The following is a 16563-nucleotide window of genomic DNA, read 5'->3' on the forward strand; positions in this document are numbered from 1 at the left end:
GTTGCTTTTGAATTAGAGCATTTGATCTAGTCTAGTGTACATCTGGTGCCTAACTTCCTCTAGTCTGTATCTAATACCAGTCTCTTATATAGCCTATAACTTAATGCAATGATTGACAGAACAGGTATTATGACAGAACAAAGAGCATTATGCAAATGTGAAAATGCCGTATGCTACCTGAAGAGGAAATGCATTTTCACAGTCAAGATATCACTGCAAAGATCTAACTTAATTGACAGATAACATTGGGCAAGAGAATTTCTTTATGAAGTTTTTTCCTGGCTGATAGTCACTGTACATTGGTAAGAAATTCCTGGTTTAAACTTGCTTAATTTGCTGACATGATTTCTTTTTATTATTATTGTAGAGAAGGAGGAATTATTTCTTGTTGGCGGATGGAAATACTGGATATTGCTTGGCATACTTTATTATAAGGGCTATGTATTCAGTGAAAGCATCCTTCTCGCTTGGCAGCTTGAATTTGAAAGGCCTCTTCTTACTCTATACCTCCTTCTGTCCCTCCCCCAATACCTCCCCAAGAATGTTCATAGAGAAAAGGGGATATTAAAGAGCAATGTCATCTATTTGGTTTGAAAAAGAAGCTAAACTTTTATTTAAAGACAGAATTAGGAAAAGAAAGTAATGGTTTGCTTAGAAAGATGACAATTTACATAGGGAAAACAGCACATTTGGCCAGGACAACAGAACAGCCCTCTGAGGCTGTCAGGAAAGCCGACCACAAACATGCCAATAAAGAGTTGAATTTGTGTGCGTGCGTGTGTGTGTTTGTGTATTTAAAAGAATTCTGTAAAACAGCATAAGACAAATACATGGTCCAAAGCAGCATATTTCCTGTCCTTGGAAATTCAGGAGAACCTTCGTGCAGGTTCCTGGGATTGAAGTAATTTCTTTGTAGTGTTCTCAAACACAGAAGAAATCTCAAACCTCAGCGAGAGGGAGTAGAGGTAAGGGAGGAGTTTTGTGAGTGTGAAAATAAAGGGATAGAGAATCAGAGACAGGACAGCAAATGCGGAAATGCACTGAAGACATTTAAACATGCATGCAGTGGAGGAAGGAGCAAGGTTAAGATGTCCAAGCTCCTGGGTGCAACTCGGTGAGAGTATTTGCCGTGGCAGCCTGCTGCTGTATTTTCAAAACTTGGCCATAATCAATTATGCAAGAGAAATAACTCAAATGCTATTGATCAAACAAGGACCAATTGGTCAGTCAGACTTTTCCAATAATTGTCAAAACAATGCCCCAAATAATAACTGTTTCAAAGTTTCAGTGAGAAGATTTTAAAAGCTAAGGCTGAAAAATGTTTGTCTTCACTGAGACTTGGAAAAACCATCAGGTAAGCCAAGTACTGACAATTCTATCGGTTTATTATTTAATTGACATTTCTCCACACTGAAAACAAAGGGCTTGGAAATTATCCTTTAAACAGAAAAAGATCTTATGAAGAATCAAAAATATTTTTGACTTCTTCACTCTTGAACTAGATTTCATCAACATCAGGTTAGATATAAAGTATATTAGTACTATTTAATGCTTATGAAACAAAGTCATTCCCTCTGATAGCTAAGATTTCTTCTGTTGACAATTTTTTCTTTCAAATACAATTAAGCAGGTAGGAAATTATCAAAAATACTTGCCATTAGAAAAATTATTTTAATTCTTGTTAACCGCTGACCTCTTCTTATAAATTGGGAGGTTGAAGAGGCATGCATTGTACCAGTGTTGTTTTTGATTGATGGTACTGGCCATTTACAATATCCATTTAAAATGTTCAAATAGTTTGCAAAAGTACATACTACAAAATATTATCATTTCAATATTGGAGGTCACATTTAACACACCATACATGATTCATCTGTACGTTTACAGATGTTTAGCGCACACAAAATTGTGCAGATAATGTACTGAAGTCTAAACTTTTACATACACTCAGTTGCATACATAGCAACAAGATACAATAAATTCTAACAAATAACAACTAATAATCAGCCAAATTACTATGTACACATTAGGCAGGAAGCAATTAAACACTGCCTAATAGAATGTCACTTAAGTTACTTTTTTCTATGAAACATCTCTCCCCCACTACACGCGTGCACACACACACACATTTCTTTAACTTTTTTTCCATTACAAACATTAAACTGATGCTTGTGACCATATACATGGGATATCTCCAAACATGTGTTTTGTCACAGGGCAAAAAGGAACACAGCAACTCAGAGTGACTTAACACAACAGTTTGCCAGACTTGGTTTTTATAAATTAGCTACTGGATGGTGGTTACTGTGAAAGCACATTCATGTCACGGACCGAAGGAAGAGGAGCAAAAAGCATTAACTGATAGCTTCATAACATTTGCCACGAAGTTAAATATTGGCTTTTGCTAAAATAGAAAATGTATGCATCTGGAGGGGAAAGACCCTAAGATAATATTTAAAACAACAACAACAAACCTGCTACTTCTTCTAACAAAATAGGATATTTTCACAGACTACCTATCTGATTGCTAAACAAAACCAACTGTCCTTTTGAATAACCATTTTACAAATTTATTATTAATGGAAATAGAAGGAATAATTGAAAAAAACCAAATATAACTACTGTGTGCAGATGTGGTGGAAAAACCAGAGACCTGAAATATGGCAAAATCAGTACTTCATAAACAGTCAATGGATTTTTCTAAAAATACTTTTTGCTAATGGCAAAGTTCAACACCTCAGAAAAACTCTGAATTAAGATCTTAGCATAAGTTTCCAAGCTGTACAACATAGTTTCAAATACACTACCCTTGTTGTTTGTAAGGCCGCATTGAAGTTTAGCTTAACAGTCATAAGCCATGTGTTTGAACATCTTATGAGAGGTGACTGGTGAAGAAACAAGTTTTTTTCTTGTTCACCCTACCACTTGTGAAGAGGTATCATTGCTTTCCAAATAGTTCCTTTAAAAATTTCCTTAAAAGTGTGACCAGGAAAAAAAGTTCAGATTTGCTTCACTGAATCAACTGGGAAAAATATTTAGACTTTATAAAGTGACGATGTAGCACTTTCAATTCTCTGAGAGTGTTCTCTTGTTAATCTATAACTACCTTCTCTAACTGGTATGTTATAGTTCAATAAACAAATATACCAAGAGATACACACTCTGCTGTAGCTCTGCTATACACAAAGTTGAGAGAGCTGTAGAATAATGGCATCATCTTTCCAACAAGTGTCAATTTTAAGAAGCCAGTGAATTCTACGTGCTGTTGACATAACTAGGGAACTTAAATGCACTGCAGACCCCTTAACAGCTTGAGTTGATAGTTCTCCAAGAGAAAGTGAGTACGTCTTGGGTGGAGCGTGAAGAATAAGAGGAGGCCAAGGAGTTGGAATTTTCTAGTATGCCTCCTTGTCTAAAATTGTTGTCTTCAAAGGAAGAGCTCAACGCTCACCAGGGCACACGCTCGGCTCGCGTGGCAGGATAACAATTAATGAGAGGCCAGTCTTCTTTTCCACTTGTCTGGCATGATCTCCTGGCAAGGATAGGGTAGGTGTTTGCCAGGTGGCTCCCGCACGAGGTCTTTTTAGTGGAGTACAACAAGGCTTCAGTCATTGCTTTTCATAAAATGCTTTGGGATCCTTCAGGAATGGGGGCTAGAGGAATATTATTACTAACTGGTGTCAACTTTCAAACCAAATGGAACCATTTTCTCCAGTGTAATTATTGCTTTGAGCATTAGTGAATGTTCTTAAAACGGAATGGGTCTCGTCTTTAAGTATCCACTTCTTAAAATACACATTCACTAGAGTGGATGTTTTCAATTACTCTCTCCCAGGTACCCTTACCAATTAAGAGGATGTGATAGCCTTGTAAATGGTTGCCAAGTATATACATCTGTGACTTGCATTTTCTGAGTTGTCTTCCCTTATAAATAGACACCAAGATGCCTAGCCCAACACGCACTATGTCGGCCTGGCTGAGGAAACAGGCTCCCGCCTCTTCTTAGACATCGATGTGCAGATGTATGGTGATAATGGCTATCCTCATATCAGATTGTGAGTTCCTTGTGGCCCAGTAATGTGTTTCATACTTGATTCTTTAGTTCCCCGTGAGACTTAGAATAGAGACAGACATAGGGAAGGGCTTTGGTCAATGATTTTTGAGGGTTTTCACAAATGACGAGGGCTGGATAATACAAGTGAGAGTTAAGCGTGTTAGAAAAACCATGGAAAAGAAGACCTGGGACAGGAAAGTTTCCTGCAGAGGCTCACAGGTTGGACTTAAAAAGGATGAAAGACAAAAATCCATCATTTCCAAAACAAAACAAAACCAATAATACTAAACAAAACAAACAAAGAAACAAAAAATCCTCAGCCATTGTAAAGTCTCTATAATGAGAAGACTGGACAAATGAATAAAGGACTGTGATTAGAAAACACAATTGTCTCTCACAAGAATCTATTAATTTAAACTAGGCTTTTAAGATGTTTCAGAGTGGAGGTGCGGGTGTAGGGAACATACTTGAACAAATAGCTAATTATGGAGGATATAACGTCCACTTTTATATAGGAATATTGCTAGCAAAATGCATTTTCAAGTTGATTAAGTATGCCCATTGAAATCTAATGTGTGTTATTCATTTCATGGGCATGCATCTCTTTTCCTCATAGAAGGTGAGAAAAACAACCCTTTGTCCCCAATATAAATTAGTGGGTTTGGACTTAATGCAATTTTACTTCATGAGTCATTATTTGGTCCAGTGTGCCAGAACTTGCTGACCAAATGAGGGGCCAGAAGGGTGGGTCAGTCTCTGCTTTGCTGCCTGTTGAATGCCTCCCATCTAATTCACAGTTACAAACTTCCTTCCATGCCACCAGAGCGGTCATGATCAGAGAATCACTTGGTTCCTTAGTTCTTGACAATTCCAGCATCTCGTCTCACAAACTCACTCAGTCTATATGATCTGTCTTATAATTAGAAATAAGTAGAAACTGAGGGCAGATGACTCTGCCATTTTTATTATTAAAGGGGAGTCCTATGGTATACAATTTTAAATAACTTCTGTCCAAATTTGCTTTTTTTTTTTTTTTTTGGTGAGGAAGATTGCCCCTTAGCTAACATCTGTTGCCAATCTTCCTCTTTTTGCTGAGGAAGATTGGCCTTGAGCTAACATTTGTGCCCATCTTCCTCTATTTTGTATGTGGGATGCCACCAAGCATGGCTTGATGAGCAGTACATAGGTCCATGCCTGGGATCCGAAACTGTGAACCCCGGGCTACCAAAGGGGAGCACACAACCTTAACCACTACGTCACTAGGCTGGCCCCCAAATTTGCTTTTTAATTAATTAACTTAGCTTAGATGTCTATTATATGAAATTTGTATTTCCTGGCAACAAAGAGCTCTGTACTATTGGATATCTGTTAAGTAAAGGTTGAGAAAAGGAGTTGAATTGGGAATTAGGAGTAGATAGATGATCTGCAAACCAGGTAAGTAGTTTATAGACAATCAAAAGTTGACTAGGTATGTACCAATTCTCAATGGGACAGCCTGCTATAAAGGGAATGGTTCTGGGTTCTGACCTTAACTCTGAGGCTAAACTAGCTCTGTGACCTTGAGCAAGTCACTTAACCTCTCTGGGCCTTAATTGCCTCATTTGTAAATGCAAAGACTCTAGGCTCTGCTTATTAAGACAGATCATATAGATTGAGTGAGTTTGTGAGATGAGATGCTGGAATTGTCAAGAACTAAGGAACCAAGTGATTCTCTGATCATGACCTTTCTGGTGGCATGGAAGGAAGTTTGTCTTTATTTTTTTAAGAGATTTTATACTCAATGAACCTCCCAAAGAATCTCGATCAGAATCACTGCAGTTTCTTTTCCATGCCTGGGAGGATTTTAAAATGCAGTTTTCTTCTGTTCTAAGTGAGTTCTATGTGTATGGAGTGTTAGAGCTAGAAGGGACCATAAAATTAGTCTGAGTCTTTTCTATAATCCTGGCTTTCACTTAACTCAGCCATCTCCTTGCACCCTGGAATTATATACGGCCCATTTTCACGCTTGAATGGGAGCTGAGTGTGCAGGAAGGGCTGTTTCCTGCTCTATTCTATCTTTGCAAGACAGAGCTAGAGGAGAAGCATCCTCTACTTTTGTTTCTGGAGGTTTCCACACAGCATTAAGTGAAGAAAAATCCTGTCTGAGGCCTACTTAATCAGACCGGTGCTGATGGATAAATTGGATTTGGTGAGCCGCTGAGAACCTTGCACTTTGGAATGACTTGGTTTAGCCGCCAGGGAACTCAGGACAAGTCCACTTGACCCTGTGCCCTAGAGACACAACCTGGGCTTCTTTCCCCTAAACTCTTCTAAAGGTTTGGAATGGAGGGAAAAACAATGCTAATCTTATTTTCATCTATAGAACTCCTCCCCATTAATCACAAATTTATGCAAGAGCCCTAAACCCAAAAGTCAGATTACAGAGCCAACTGCAGAACTGAGGGTGGCTCCTTGGGGTGCCCTACCTCAGCCACAAGTGCCACCACCAGGGTGGCATGTTTGAGCCGTTGTGTCCAGGACTCCTGTTGATACAAAAGCTCCTCTGTGCCCTTTGTAGGCTGAATTGGGAATGACACTGGCTCCCCTCCACCCTGACTCTAAAAAAGAGGGCCTTGAACCTGTAATCTTTGGAATTTTAACACTGAAACCATTTGAAAATGGATGAGGACACCGTGGGGGCAAACTGGGGGTAGGGTGATGGAGGATGCAGGGACTTGCGGTGCAACATGGACAGCCAGTTGTGGGCCTCCCTAAAGCATGCTGCTGAGTATTTCTGACACTGGGGAGGCGGTGGGACCCTCCGGGCTCATCTCTGGGCCGGTGGGGCTGGGCAGGCCAGAGTGGCCTCCAGGGGGCGGGCTCAAGGTGGCCCAGGGCTTTGCGTCCACCAGGGCCGCGGGGTACGGCTCCACGTAAATGCGGCGGATCGAAGGCCTCGGGTCCTGGAGGCTGCTCTTCCGCTCCTCAGGGAGGCTTGCAGCGTGGGCCAGAGCCAGGCCCCGCGGCCCATCAGCGGCAGGTCGGAGCCGCTCGGCCTCTCTGGGCTCCTGGGTCAGGCCGCAGGCCCGGGACAGGCGTTGCGTGTAAACGCCCTCGGACAGCAGCATCGACTGCGTCTCGCTGTGCATGCGCAGCCAGCGGTGGTGGCGGCTGAAGCCACCATAGTGCTGGTGCTTGGCCGGCTTCCGCTTTCCCAGGAAGCCCAGCGGCGGCCGCGCGCCCGGCGCCATCTTGGCGTGGTTCTTCGAGGAGAAGCCCGTGAGGCTCAGGCTGTGGAGGAACTCGGCGCACGAGTGGTCGGCGTCGGGCCCCGGGCCCCGGCCCTGGGGCTCCTGGCCCTGCCCCCGCGGAGTCTTCACATCGTGCACCTGCAGGACGTCGGGGGCGCTGCCGCTTAGGCCGCTTAGGGCCTGCTGGGCGATGTCGTGCGACGACAGATAGACCAGGTCCAGGTCTCGGGGGCTCAGGGCGTCACTGGAGTCATAGTCACTGTCGGTGGGGAGGAAGACTTCTGAGCAGCCTTCTTCATCAGAGCAGGGCTGTGAATCTGGAAAGCCAGAGGCTGAGGTTAGGAAAAAGAGCAACGCTTAGCCGGGCCCTGCTTCCTGGGGGAAGCGTGCCTGTGGTTGAGCCCTCCCCACCTCCCGTGCCTAGAAGGGCCCTGTGTCTCGTTTAATGGTCCGCTCGCACCTCTTGAAATTATTAAAATTTTTGAACAAGGGGCTCCACATTTTCGTTTTGCATAGGGCCCTGTAAGCTACGTATTGGATCCTGTTCTTAGCTTAAGGGAAAGGAAGAGGAACTCTGACAGCTCCAACCTGACAGTAGCAGAAGGGAACACGTCCTCATTCCCCACATGCGATTTTATTATTCACTGGGCATGTGTAGAGAGGATCAAACAGGGAACAGAGCTGGATGTTATTCATTTATTCATTCCCTATTCTTGTTTCAGCGATGATTTTTTGCATTTGATAAAGTAGCAGAAACTTAAAAGGGGGAAGGAAGAAGAGAGGACGCCACGGTGGCCCAAGTCAGGGAAACCTAGCTTCAAATCCTAGCTGTCTTACACCTACTTGCTCTGTCACCTTAACTTTTTTGAGCTTCAGTTTTCTTATCTGTAAAATGGAGATGATAATAGAACTGCTTACTTAGGGTGACTGTAAAAAATAAATTGTTTATGAATATAAACACTTATCACGTTGTCAGGTGTTTAAAAAGAAAAAAAAAGTAAGGCCAAAGAAAAAAACAAAAACAAGTAAAATCAGAGGCAAAAATAAGCCTCAAAGTGCATACTATGACCACCATAAGTGAGCCACAAGGTTAGTTCTATAGATATTTGTCACTTAATGCACTAGTTGTTTGTATCTTTTCCTCCCCATCAGGTTGTACATTTCTGGAGGGTAAGGACCATGTTAAAATCTTTTGATTTCCCACAGAACTGAGCCCATAGTAGCTACTTGGTAAATATATGCTAATTTTGAAAACATGCAAGTGCTCTTAAAAAGAATAAGAAATCTCTAATCTAGAATCTGAGGCAATCTCAATCAAAAATCTCTGTATAATTTTTAAATGGAATTTAGTAAATTGATTTTTTTTTTTTTCTGGTGAGGAAGGTTGACCCTGAGCTAACATCTGTTGCCAATCTTCCCCTTTTTGCTTGAGGAAGTTTGTTGCTGAGCTAACATCTGTGCCAGTCTTCCTCTATTTTGTACGTGGGTCACCTGCCGCAGCATGGCTTGATAAGCGGTGTGTAGGTTTGCGCCCGGGGTCCGAACTTGCGAGTACCAGGCTGCTGAAGCGAAGCGTGCAAACTTGACCAATATGCTACCAGGCTGGCCCCGGTAAGTTGATTTTTAAATGCATCTGGAAGAGAAAATTTATGAGAAGAGCCAACCTTTCTTTTTTTTAAGGTACACTAGGGAGGAGCCTGATTTACCAGATATCAAAACATAGTATAGGGCTTTGGTAATTAAAACTTTGCAGTATTGGTGTATAAATGGACAGATGGATCTGTAGAACAGAAAAATAAAGTTCAGAAACAGCCTTAATTCTGTGTGATAATTTAACATATGGTAAAGATAACATTTCAAAGTAGGGGAATGAATAGATTATTCAATATATAGTGTTGGGACAATTGGTTACCTCTTTAGCAAAATAATTAGAGAATATCCTACCTCATACCGTATATGAAAATAAATTCCATGTAGTTTAAGTATAACAAGCAAATCCTACAAGTATTAGAAGATAACATGTTTGCAATTTGGGGATGGGAAGGTCTTTCTCAGCAAAACAAAACCCTAGAAGTCAGAAAAGAAGTTACTGATAAATTTGACTACATCAAAGTTTAATACTTTGTAAAATAAGTGATATCATAAACAAAGTAAAAAGGTAAGTGATAGATTGGAAGAAAATAGTAATAATATGTATAACAAAAGATTAATATCCAGAATATATTAAGAACTCCTATAAATCAGTAAGAAGACATTCCAAATGGGCAGAAGATAACCAACATTTCAAAGAATAATTAATACAAATGGCCAATAAACATAATAAAGATGTTCAATCTCAATAGACTATAATTACCACTTAGTAATTAGGGAAACGGAAGTTGAAACAACAATGAGGCATTTTTTGTCCATCCGATTTGCTAAAAATAAAAAGTGATAATCTCATGTGTTAGTGATGTCTGGGAAATCAGGGACGCTCATATAATGATGGTGGGGGGAATATAAACTGGTATAGCTCTTCGGATAGCAATTTGGTAGAATATATTTAAAATGTGCCTATCATTTGTTTCAGCAAGTGCTTTTTTAGATATTTAAGTTTGAGAAATTGTTATTATATACTCATGGAGGCATTTACGAGTTATTTACTGCAGTATGATTTATAATAGTGAAAAACTAGAAATAATCTTGTGGCTGAGACTGCTGTGAAAGGCAGACTGAGAGGCACAGAAGCATTAAGAAAGGAAAAATACGGGCCGGCCCTGTGGCTTAGCGGTTAAGTGCGTACGCTCTGCTACTGGCGGCCCAGGTTTGGATCCCGGGCGCACACCGACGCACCGCTTCTCCAGCCACACTGAGGCCGCGTCCCACATACAACAACTTGAAGGATGTGCAGCTGTGACATACAACTATCTACTGGGGCTTTTGGGGAAAAAAAGGAGGAGGATTGGCAGTGGATGTTAGCTCAGAGCCGGTCTTCCTCAGCAAAAAGAGGAGGATTAGCATGGATGTTAGCTCAGGGCTGATCTTCCTCACACACACACACACACAAATAAAAAACAAAAAAAGAAAGGAAAAATAGTTTAAGAAAAGAAAAATAGCTTACTTGCAAAGTTCTGCAAGGGAGTCCAAATTCAGGACTGGCTTGCTGATTAAAAAATACAGCAGGTATTTAAAGTGAAAACCCACAGAGTGACAAGGTTATAGTTAGTTTGTTCATGGTGGAAAATGAACATGATTATCATAAGAATATTGTAAACTTCAGGGAAAAAATTTGTTTTGTTAAGGAGTCAGTAATTTACACAAATGGGATTAAGGTTTCTTCCCTTTTAGGGACTAGAACCAGATGTAATACTTTTTTTTTTTTTTTTGGTTGTTTGTTTCAGGGTCAGGGTGTGAAATGGTTCCTTTTTTTTCCCCTCTTTTTCCTGATTATAGAGGATGACATGTGTGCTTACTCATTGGCAGGGCAAGACTTCAGTTTTGCTCTCTCAGTGCTGGCTGCTACCCAATATCCATTATCCTTTTTTAGTTACAAAATCTTAAATTTTGTTTGAGAGAGCAATGCACTCATGTAAGAGACTACATTTTTCAGCTTCCCTTGCAGCTAGGCATGGTCACGTAACTAAGTTCTGGCCAATGAGATAGAACTGAAAGTATTGTCTGAAATGTCTGGAAGGCTGCATAAAGGGAGCTGGCTTAGGTGGGAGATACGCCATTTTGTTTTTCCTCTTTGCTTCCAGTTGCCTGTAACAAGATGTACTGGCTGGCCTCATGAGGCAACCTTAGAAAAAGAAGTCATGTGCTAGGTTGTGGAGCTGAAAAACGGAATGTGGTATCTGAAGACAATGGAGTCCACATACCAACCCTGAATTATCTACGTCTAGGCTTTGTTGACACAAGAGAGAAATAAAGTATCTTGTGTTTACAACACTCTTATTTGGGTTTTCTGTAACATGGATCCAAACTTAATCCTAACTGATGCAAACCTAAGTGTCCATTATTAGGAGAATGGTTTAAAAATTTGGGCACATTCACGCTATGGAATATTATCCAGCAGCTACAAAGAATGAGATCAACCTGTATGTTGTTCTTTAAATAATGGCTACAGAAAAGGGCTCCCTTTTCACTTTTCTGAGTTCAACTCATCTGTTCAAGGTTTCTCTCAAACATTGCCTTCTTTAAAAAGAATCTCCCAAGTGTCACAGAAAGGATTGCTCAGTTGTCTGCACTTCTGCAACACTTTTTGCTCCATTATCCTTTGGCACTTCTTTATAGACTTGTATTATTAGCTTTTTTTTTTTTCGTGAGGAAGATCAGCCCTGTGCTAACATGTGCCAATCCTTCTCTTTTTTTGCTGAGGAAGATTGGCCCTGGGATAGCATCCGTGCCCATCTTCCTCCACTTTATATGGGGTGCCGCCACAGCGTGGCTTGCCAGGTGGTGCTACCGTGTGTGCCCGGGATCCAAACCCGGGAACCCCGGGCCGCTGCAGTGGAGGGCCGCACTTAACCGCTTGTGCCACCGGGCTGGCCCCTATTAGCTCTCTTTTTTCATGCAAATAGAACATCCTGGTTTCCTGGTTAGACTGGAGGCCTCTTAGGGCAAAGATATTTAATTAATTCATTCATTCAACAATGAAGATTCTGTTTTGCTTGAGCTCCTGCTGTAACAGAAACACTGTGCTTGGTGCCTGAGTGAATATAAAATTAATAAGAAATAATCTGTCTCCAGGGAGTTTACTGTTTTAATGGAAGTATAGAGCATGTATGCATCTATGAGACTGTGGAAGAACATACATTTTATAAGAGAAGTTTAGCAAATAAGGTTTATAGGAAAGAGATCACATTTTATTGGGACAGGATTAATAAAAATACTATATCGTCTCTTATTTATTTTTTCCCTCCATTCATTCATCTCTCTTCTCTGTCTATATTAATTTATTTCTTCATCCACTTTCAAAAAGTGATTTATGGCAGCTTTTAATAATAAGTATGCAAACGATGATGAGAGGATTAGAAACCAGAGAGAAAGAGGAAACAGTACAAGTAGTCCTGTTTGGCTACAAAATGGGAGCAGGAATGGAATTTTGGGAAAATGAGGCTACAAAAGTAGGATGCCAGCAATTGCACTCTTGGGAATTTTAAAAAATTAAGGCTTATTTTCACGCACAAACTTGTACGTGAACGTTCACAGCAATTTTATTTGTATTAGCCCCAACTTGGAAACTACCCAGATGTTCTTCAGTGGATGAGTAGTTAAACAAACTGTGGTCCATCAATACCATGGAATACTACTCATCAATAAAAGTAAAGAATTCCATTTATGTAACATTCTTGAAATATAGAGATGAAGAACAGATTAGTAGTAGCCAGGGGTAGGGATGTGGGAATGGGTAAGTCTATAAAGGGGTAACAGAGGGAGTGTTGTGGTGATGTTACAGCTGGGTATCTTGATTATGGTGGTGATTATCCAAGGCTACACGTATGATACAGTTGCAGAGAGCTATGCCATTAAGCCTGCATGCTTGTGTGTGTATGCATGCACACACACATGCGCAAGTGTATGTATAACAGGTGAAATCGAGATAACTTCTGTGGACTATACCAGCTTCTTGGTCTTGATATTGTACAAGAGGTGTGTAAGATGTTAACATTCCGGAGGGGGAAGGGTACAGGGGAATTCCTGTACATTTCTTTGCAACCTACTGTTTTTATAATTATTTCAAAATAAATGGTTAAAAGTGGGAATTTAATTTTTTTTAAAAAGTAGGGTGGATCTGGAGGAGAGTAGTGAATGCCTAGATAAGGAGTTTGTACCTAATTTTGTAGCCAATTGGTAGTAGTTATTGACAAATTTTGAAGAAGTAGTGGACAAGATAAGAGCTGTGATTTAGGATAATTATGTAGCAGGTAGGATGTAAAATGAACTGGATGAGGAGGAAACAGACAGCCAGGAGGCCAGCTAAGAGGCTGTGGTCCAAGTTATGTTTCCTTTAAATATTTATCTTTTTCAGGTTGTGGGGCTAAGCAAGAGTGGTGGTTATGTAGAGGAAAATAGAAATCCAGAAAAGTCATTCATTCAAAGATGTTTGTTGTGCACCTATTTTGTGCTAGACAGACATGGTCTCTGCTTTCAAGCAGCTCATAGAGGGTGGATTAGACAATAAATCAGAAAATACGTAAGATTAATTTCAGATAGTGCAAAGTTCTATGAAGAAAATGAAACTGGCTCTCATCTAGAGAATGACTTGGGAGGAAGCTTCTTTTGATAAGGTAGCCAGAGGAGAAATCTCTGTAGAAAAGGGAGTCTAGGTGAGCCTTCAATGATCAGAAGGAACCAGCTCTGTGAAAGTTTTAGGGAAGAGTGTTCCACACAACTTGGAGAAGCAAGTGCAAAGGTCCTGAAGGGACTACAAGCTTTCAAGCTTCAGTGCTTGGAAGAAAGGAGTAGCGTTAAACCAGGGGAGTTAAATTGTAGCAGTGGATTTTGGCAGGGTGGCAAGGTAGAAGAGATGATAAATTTAATTTAGGATAGATTGAGCTTGAGGGATGGGCCGAAACATCCAGGAGGAGATGGAATGGAAGCCTAGTGGGGTAGCAAGGTGAAGGAACATGTTTGTGGGTAAAGAAGAAGGAACCATTGGAAAGGGAACTGTTGAAGATATAAGAGTGGTAGGTTGATGGATAGAACAAGGAGGGGTGATCACTTGCGAGCACCAGCGCTGGCATTGGTCTTCAGTGAAAAAGACAGAAGGACACATGGTTAGGGAAGAAGATAGATATAAAGGGATTTTCAAGTTAAAAGGAGACAACTGGATAAAGGCTTGGGATGAATGACTTTGATATTCTTAAAACAAGTTTTAGACAATACTTTCCCTTATCTTTAGTGGGAAAAATTGGGCATCACAAATAACAGGGTCTCAGAACTGTTGGTTGTTTTTGATGATGGCAGTGATAGGTGCCATAGGGGTGATGAGGAAGAGAGGTTAACTGAAGATTCAAAATTGGGCTGGAAATAAGATCCATGCAGAAAATTGATAATTGACTTTAGTTGAAGTTTCTTCTCTGTTTATCAGATCACTGTTGTTTATTCAGCTGTCCACATGCATTCATTTGTGTCCACAATAATAACAACAATACCTGATATTTACTTAATGCTTACTGTGGGCCAGCCATTATGCTAAGTGCTCTAGGTGGTTTATCCTATTTAATGCTTACAACAATTCCCATTTTGCAGATAAAAATACTGAAGTTTAGGCTTATTAAATTTTCCAATTCATATAGCTGAGAAGTGGCAGAATAGGAACGCACATGCAGATTTGTCCCACTCCAAAGCCCTGCTGTATTGCCATTTACCTTAGCATTTCCATGGCTTTTCATGGAAGCTTCCTGAGGGCTGGGACCTGGTTCATCTAATCCACTTTGTGTGGTACCCGCACAGTTATATTAATTAGGCTCTTAGTTGCGGCTAGAGAAACATATTAGGTCTTGTATTAGTTTCCTGTGGCTGCTGTAACAAATTACCACATATTGGGTCGCTTAAAACAACAGAAACTTATCCTCTCTCAGCTCTGGAAGCCAGAAGTCTGAAGTCAAGGTGTCAGCAGGGCTGCACTCCCTCTGGAGGCTCTAGAGGAGAATACTTTCTTGCCCCTTCCAGCTTCTGGTGGCTGTTGGCATTTTTTGTGGCTGCATCACTCCAATCTCTGCTTCTGTTTTCGCATGAACTCTTTTTCTCTCTCTTATAAGGACACTTGTCTTTGGATTTAGGGCCCACCCGGATAATCTAGGATGATCTCATCTCAAGATCCTTAATTACATCTGCAAAGACCCTTTTTCCAAATAAGGTCACATTCACAGTTCTGAGGGTTAGGACATGAACATATTTTTTGGGGGGCCACGGTTCAAACCACTAGAAGTCTGATAGTAAAAATGACTGTAACTAGAAGCAACTGCTGAGGAGTTTGTGATACTTTCTTCTTCTTTCCAGCCGGTAGTCAGGTCAAGCACTCCACAAGAGCAGTTTGCACTTTGTCCTCTCAGCATACGTTGAGCATGTCCACCCATGCTCAAATAGCGAGCATTTATTGTTTGCAGGGGACTAAGGAGTATATGAAAGTGTCCTTTAAAGGGCTGACGTTCTAATATTTCAATGGACCGTCATATTTTAAGATTCAGTCTCTCAGGAAGAGCCTGTGCTGATTTCCCCAGGTGAAGTTAGTTGCTCAGTTCTCTTGGCTCTTACAGCATTTTATATCTTTGTTACTGCATTTATCAAGGTTTATTACAAATTATTCATTTGCATGTTGATCTCCCTCATTGAACTATGAACTCTAGAGGGCATGAACTGTGTCTTATTCATTTCTGCTTAGTAAATGTTGAAGTCAGTCAGTGAAGGAAGGGACTAAAGAAGTCAAGCAAAGAAACATGTAGAATCTTCCGTATTTCCAAGATCATCTAATCTGAACATGACGTATCAGGAGACCATGAGGACCTCCTAACTAGACTGTGACTTAATCATCATTGTATTATTAGCCTCTTGTGCTGTATCTAGTGCATACAAGGCTCTCAGCAAAGTATGTTGAGTTGAATTGAAACTAAAACAAGTATGGAAATCTGGGGGCATAAAGAGTAGTGTGATTTGACTGCCTTTTAAAAACAATAGTGAAAGCAACCTGAAAAGATCTAATTTACTTAATCTGCCATCAAAATTCCTGAAAACAATCACCTAAATCATTTTGCTTTATATTTGGTGATACTTAAACATCAGCCCAGTTGTAGCAGAAAGAGCAACTGTCTTAAAATTAGACAAACCTGGCCTAAAGTCCTATCTGAGCATATACTATGTATATGATCTTGAGAAAATCACTTAGCCTCTCTGAACTTTTCTTCATCTGTAGCATGTAGGTAATTACATTACCTATCTTTCATAGGTACTTGAGGATTAAATTAGTTTGTTAAAAATACTTCAAGTGCCATACAAACAGAAGGTATTAATATTATTGAGATCTTTCCACCCTTAAATAGAGAATAACTAGAAAACATGTTTAGAGGTGACTCATTAAAATACAAACCAGTAATCAGAAAAACTTCAAGATTTTACTGTGAGAATGCTGGTGTTAATAAAGGAGAACAATAATTTCTTGTATGGTGTCTTGTGTTGGTGATGATCTAGTCCAGTACTGTATTTCCCAACATAGATTTAGCAGTGAATTAGCAAATGATATAACTTCTTTACTATAGCTCCCAGGAGCAAGGGAGATAGGAGATAAATCAAGAGAAG

The 16563-nt window shown here is 40.4% G+C and overlaps 1 protein-coding gene across 1 annotated transcript in view; it reads right to left on the minus strand.

Annotated features, from left to right (window-relative positions):
- Positions 1–6804: 6804 nt before the first annotated feature.
- Positions 6805–16563, minus strand: part of ANKFN1 (ankyrin repeat and fibronectin type III domain containing 1) — a 281192-nt gene continuing 271433 nt past the window's right edge. Inside the window, exon 18 of the mRNA XM_058559349.1 lies at positions 6805–7601. Coding sequence (XP_058415332.1) covers positions 6805–7601 — 797 coding nt within the window. The remainder of the gene's footprint in view (positions 7602–16563) is intronic.

This window comes from Diceros bicornis, chromosome 18, assembly GCF_020826845.1.
Source record: "Diceros bicornis minor isolate mBicDic1 chromosome 18, mDicBic1.mat.cur, whole genome shotgun sequence".
Lineage (NCBI taxonomy): Eukaryota > Metazoa > Chordata > Mammalia > Perissodactyla > Rhinocerotidae > Diceros > Diceros bicornis.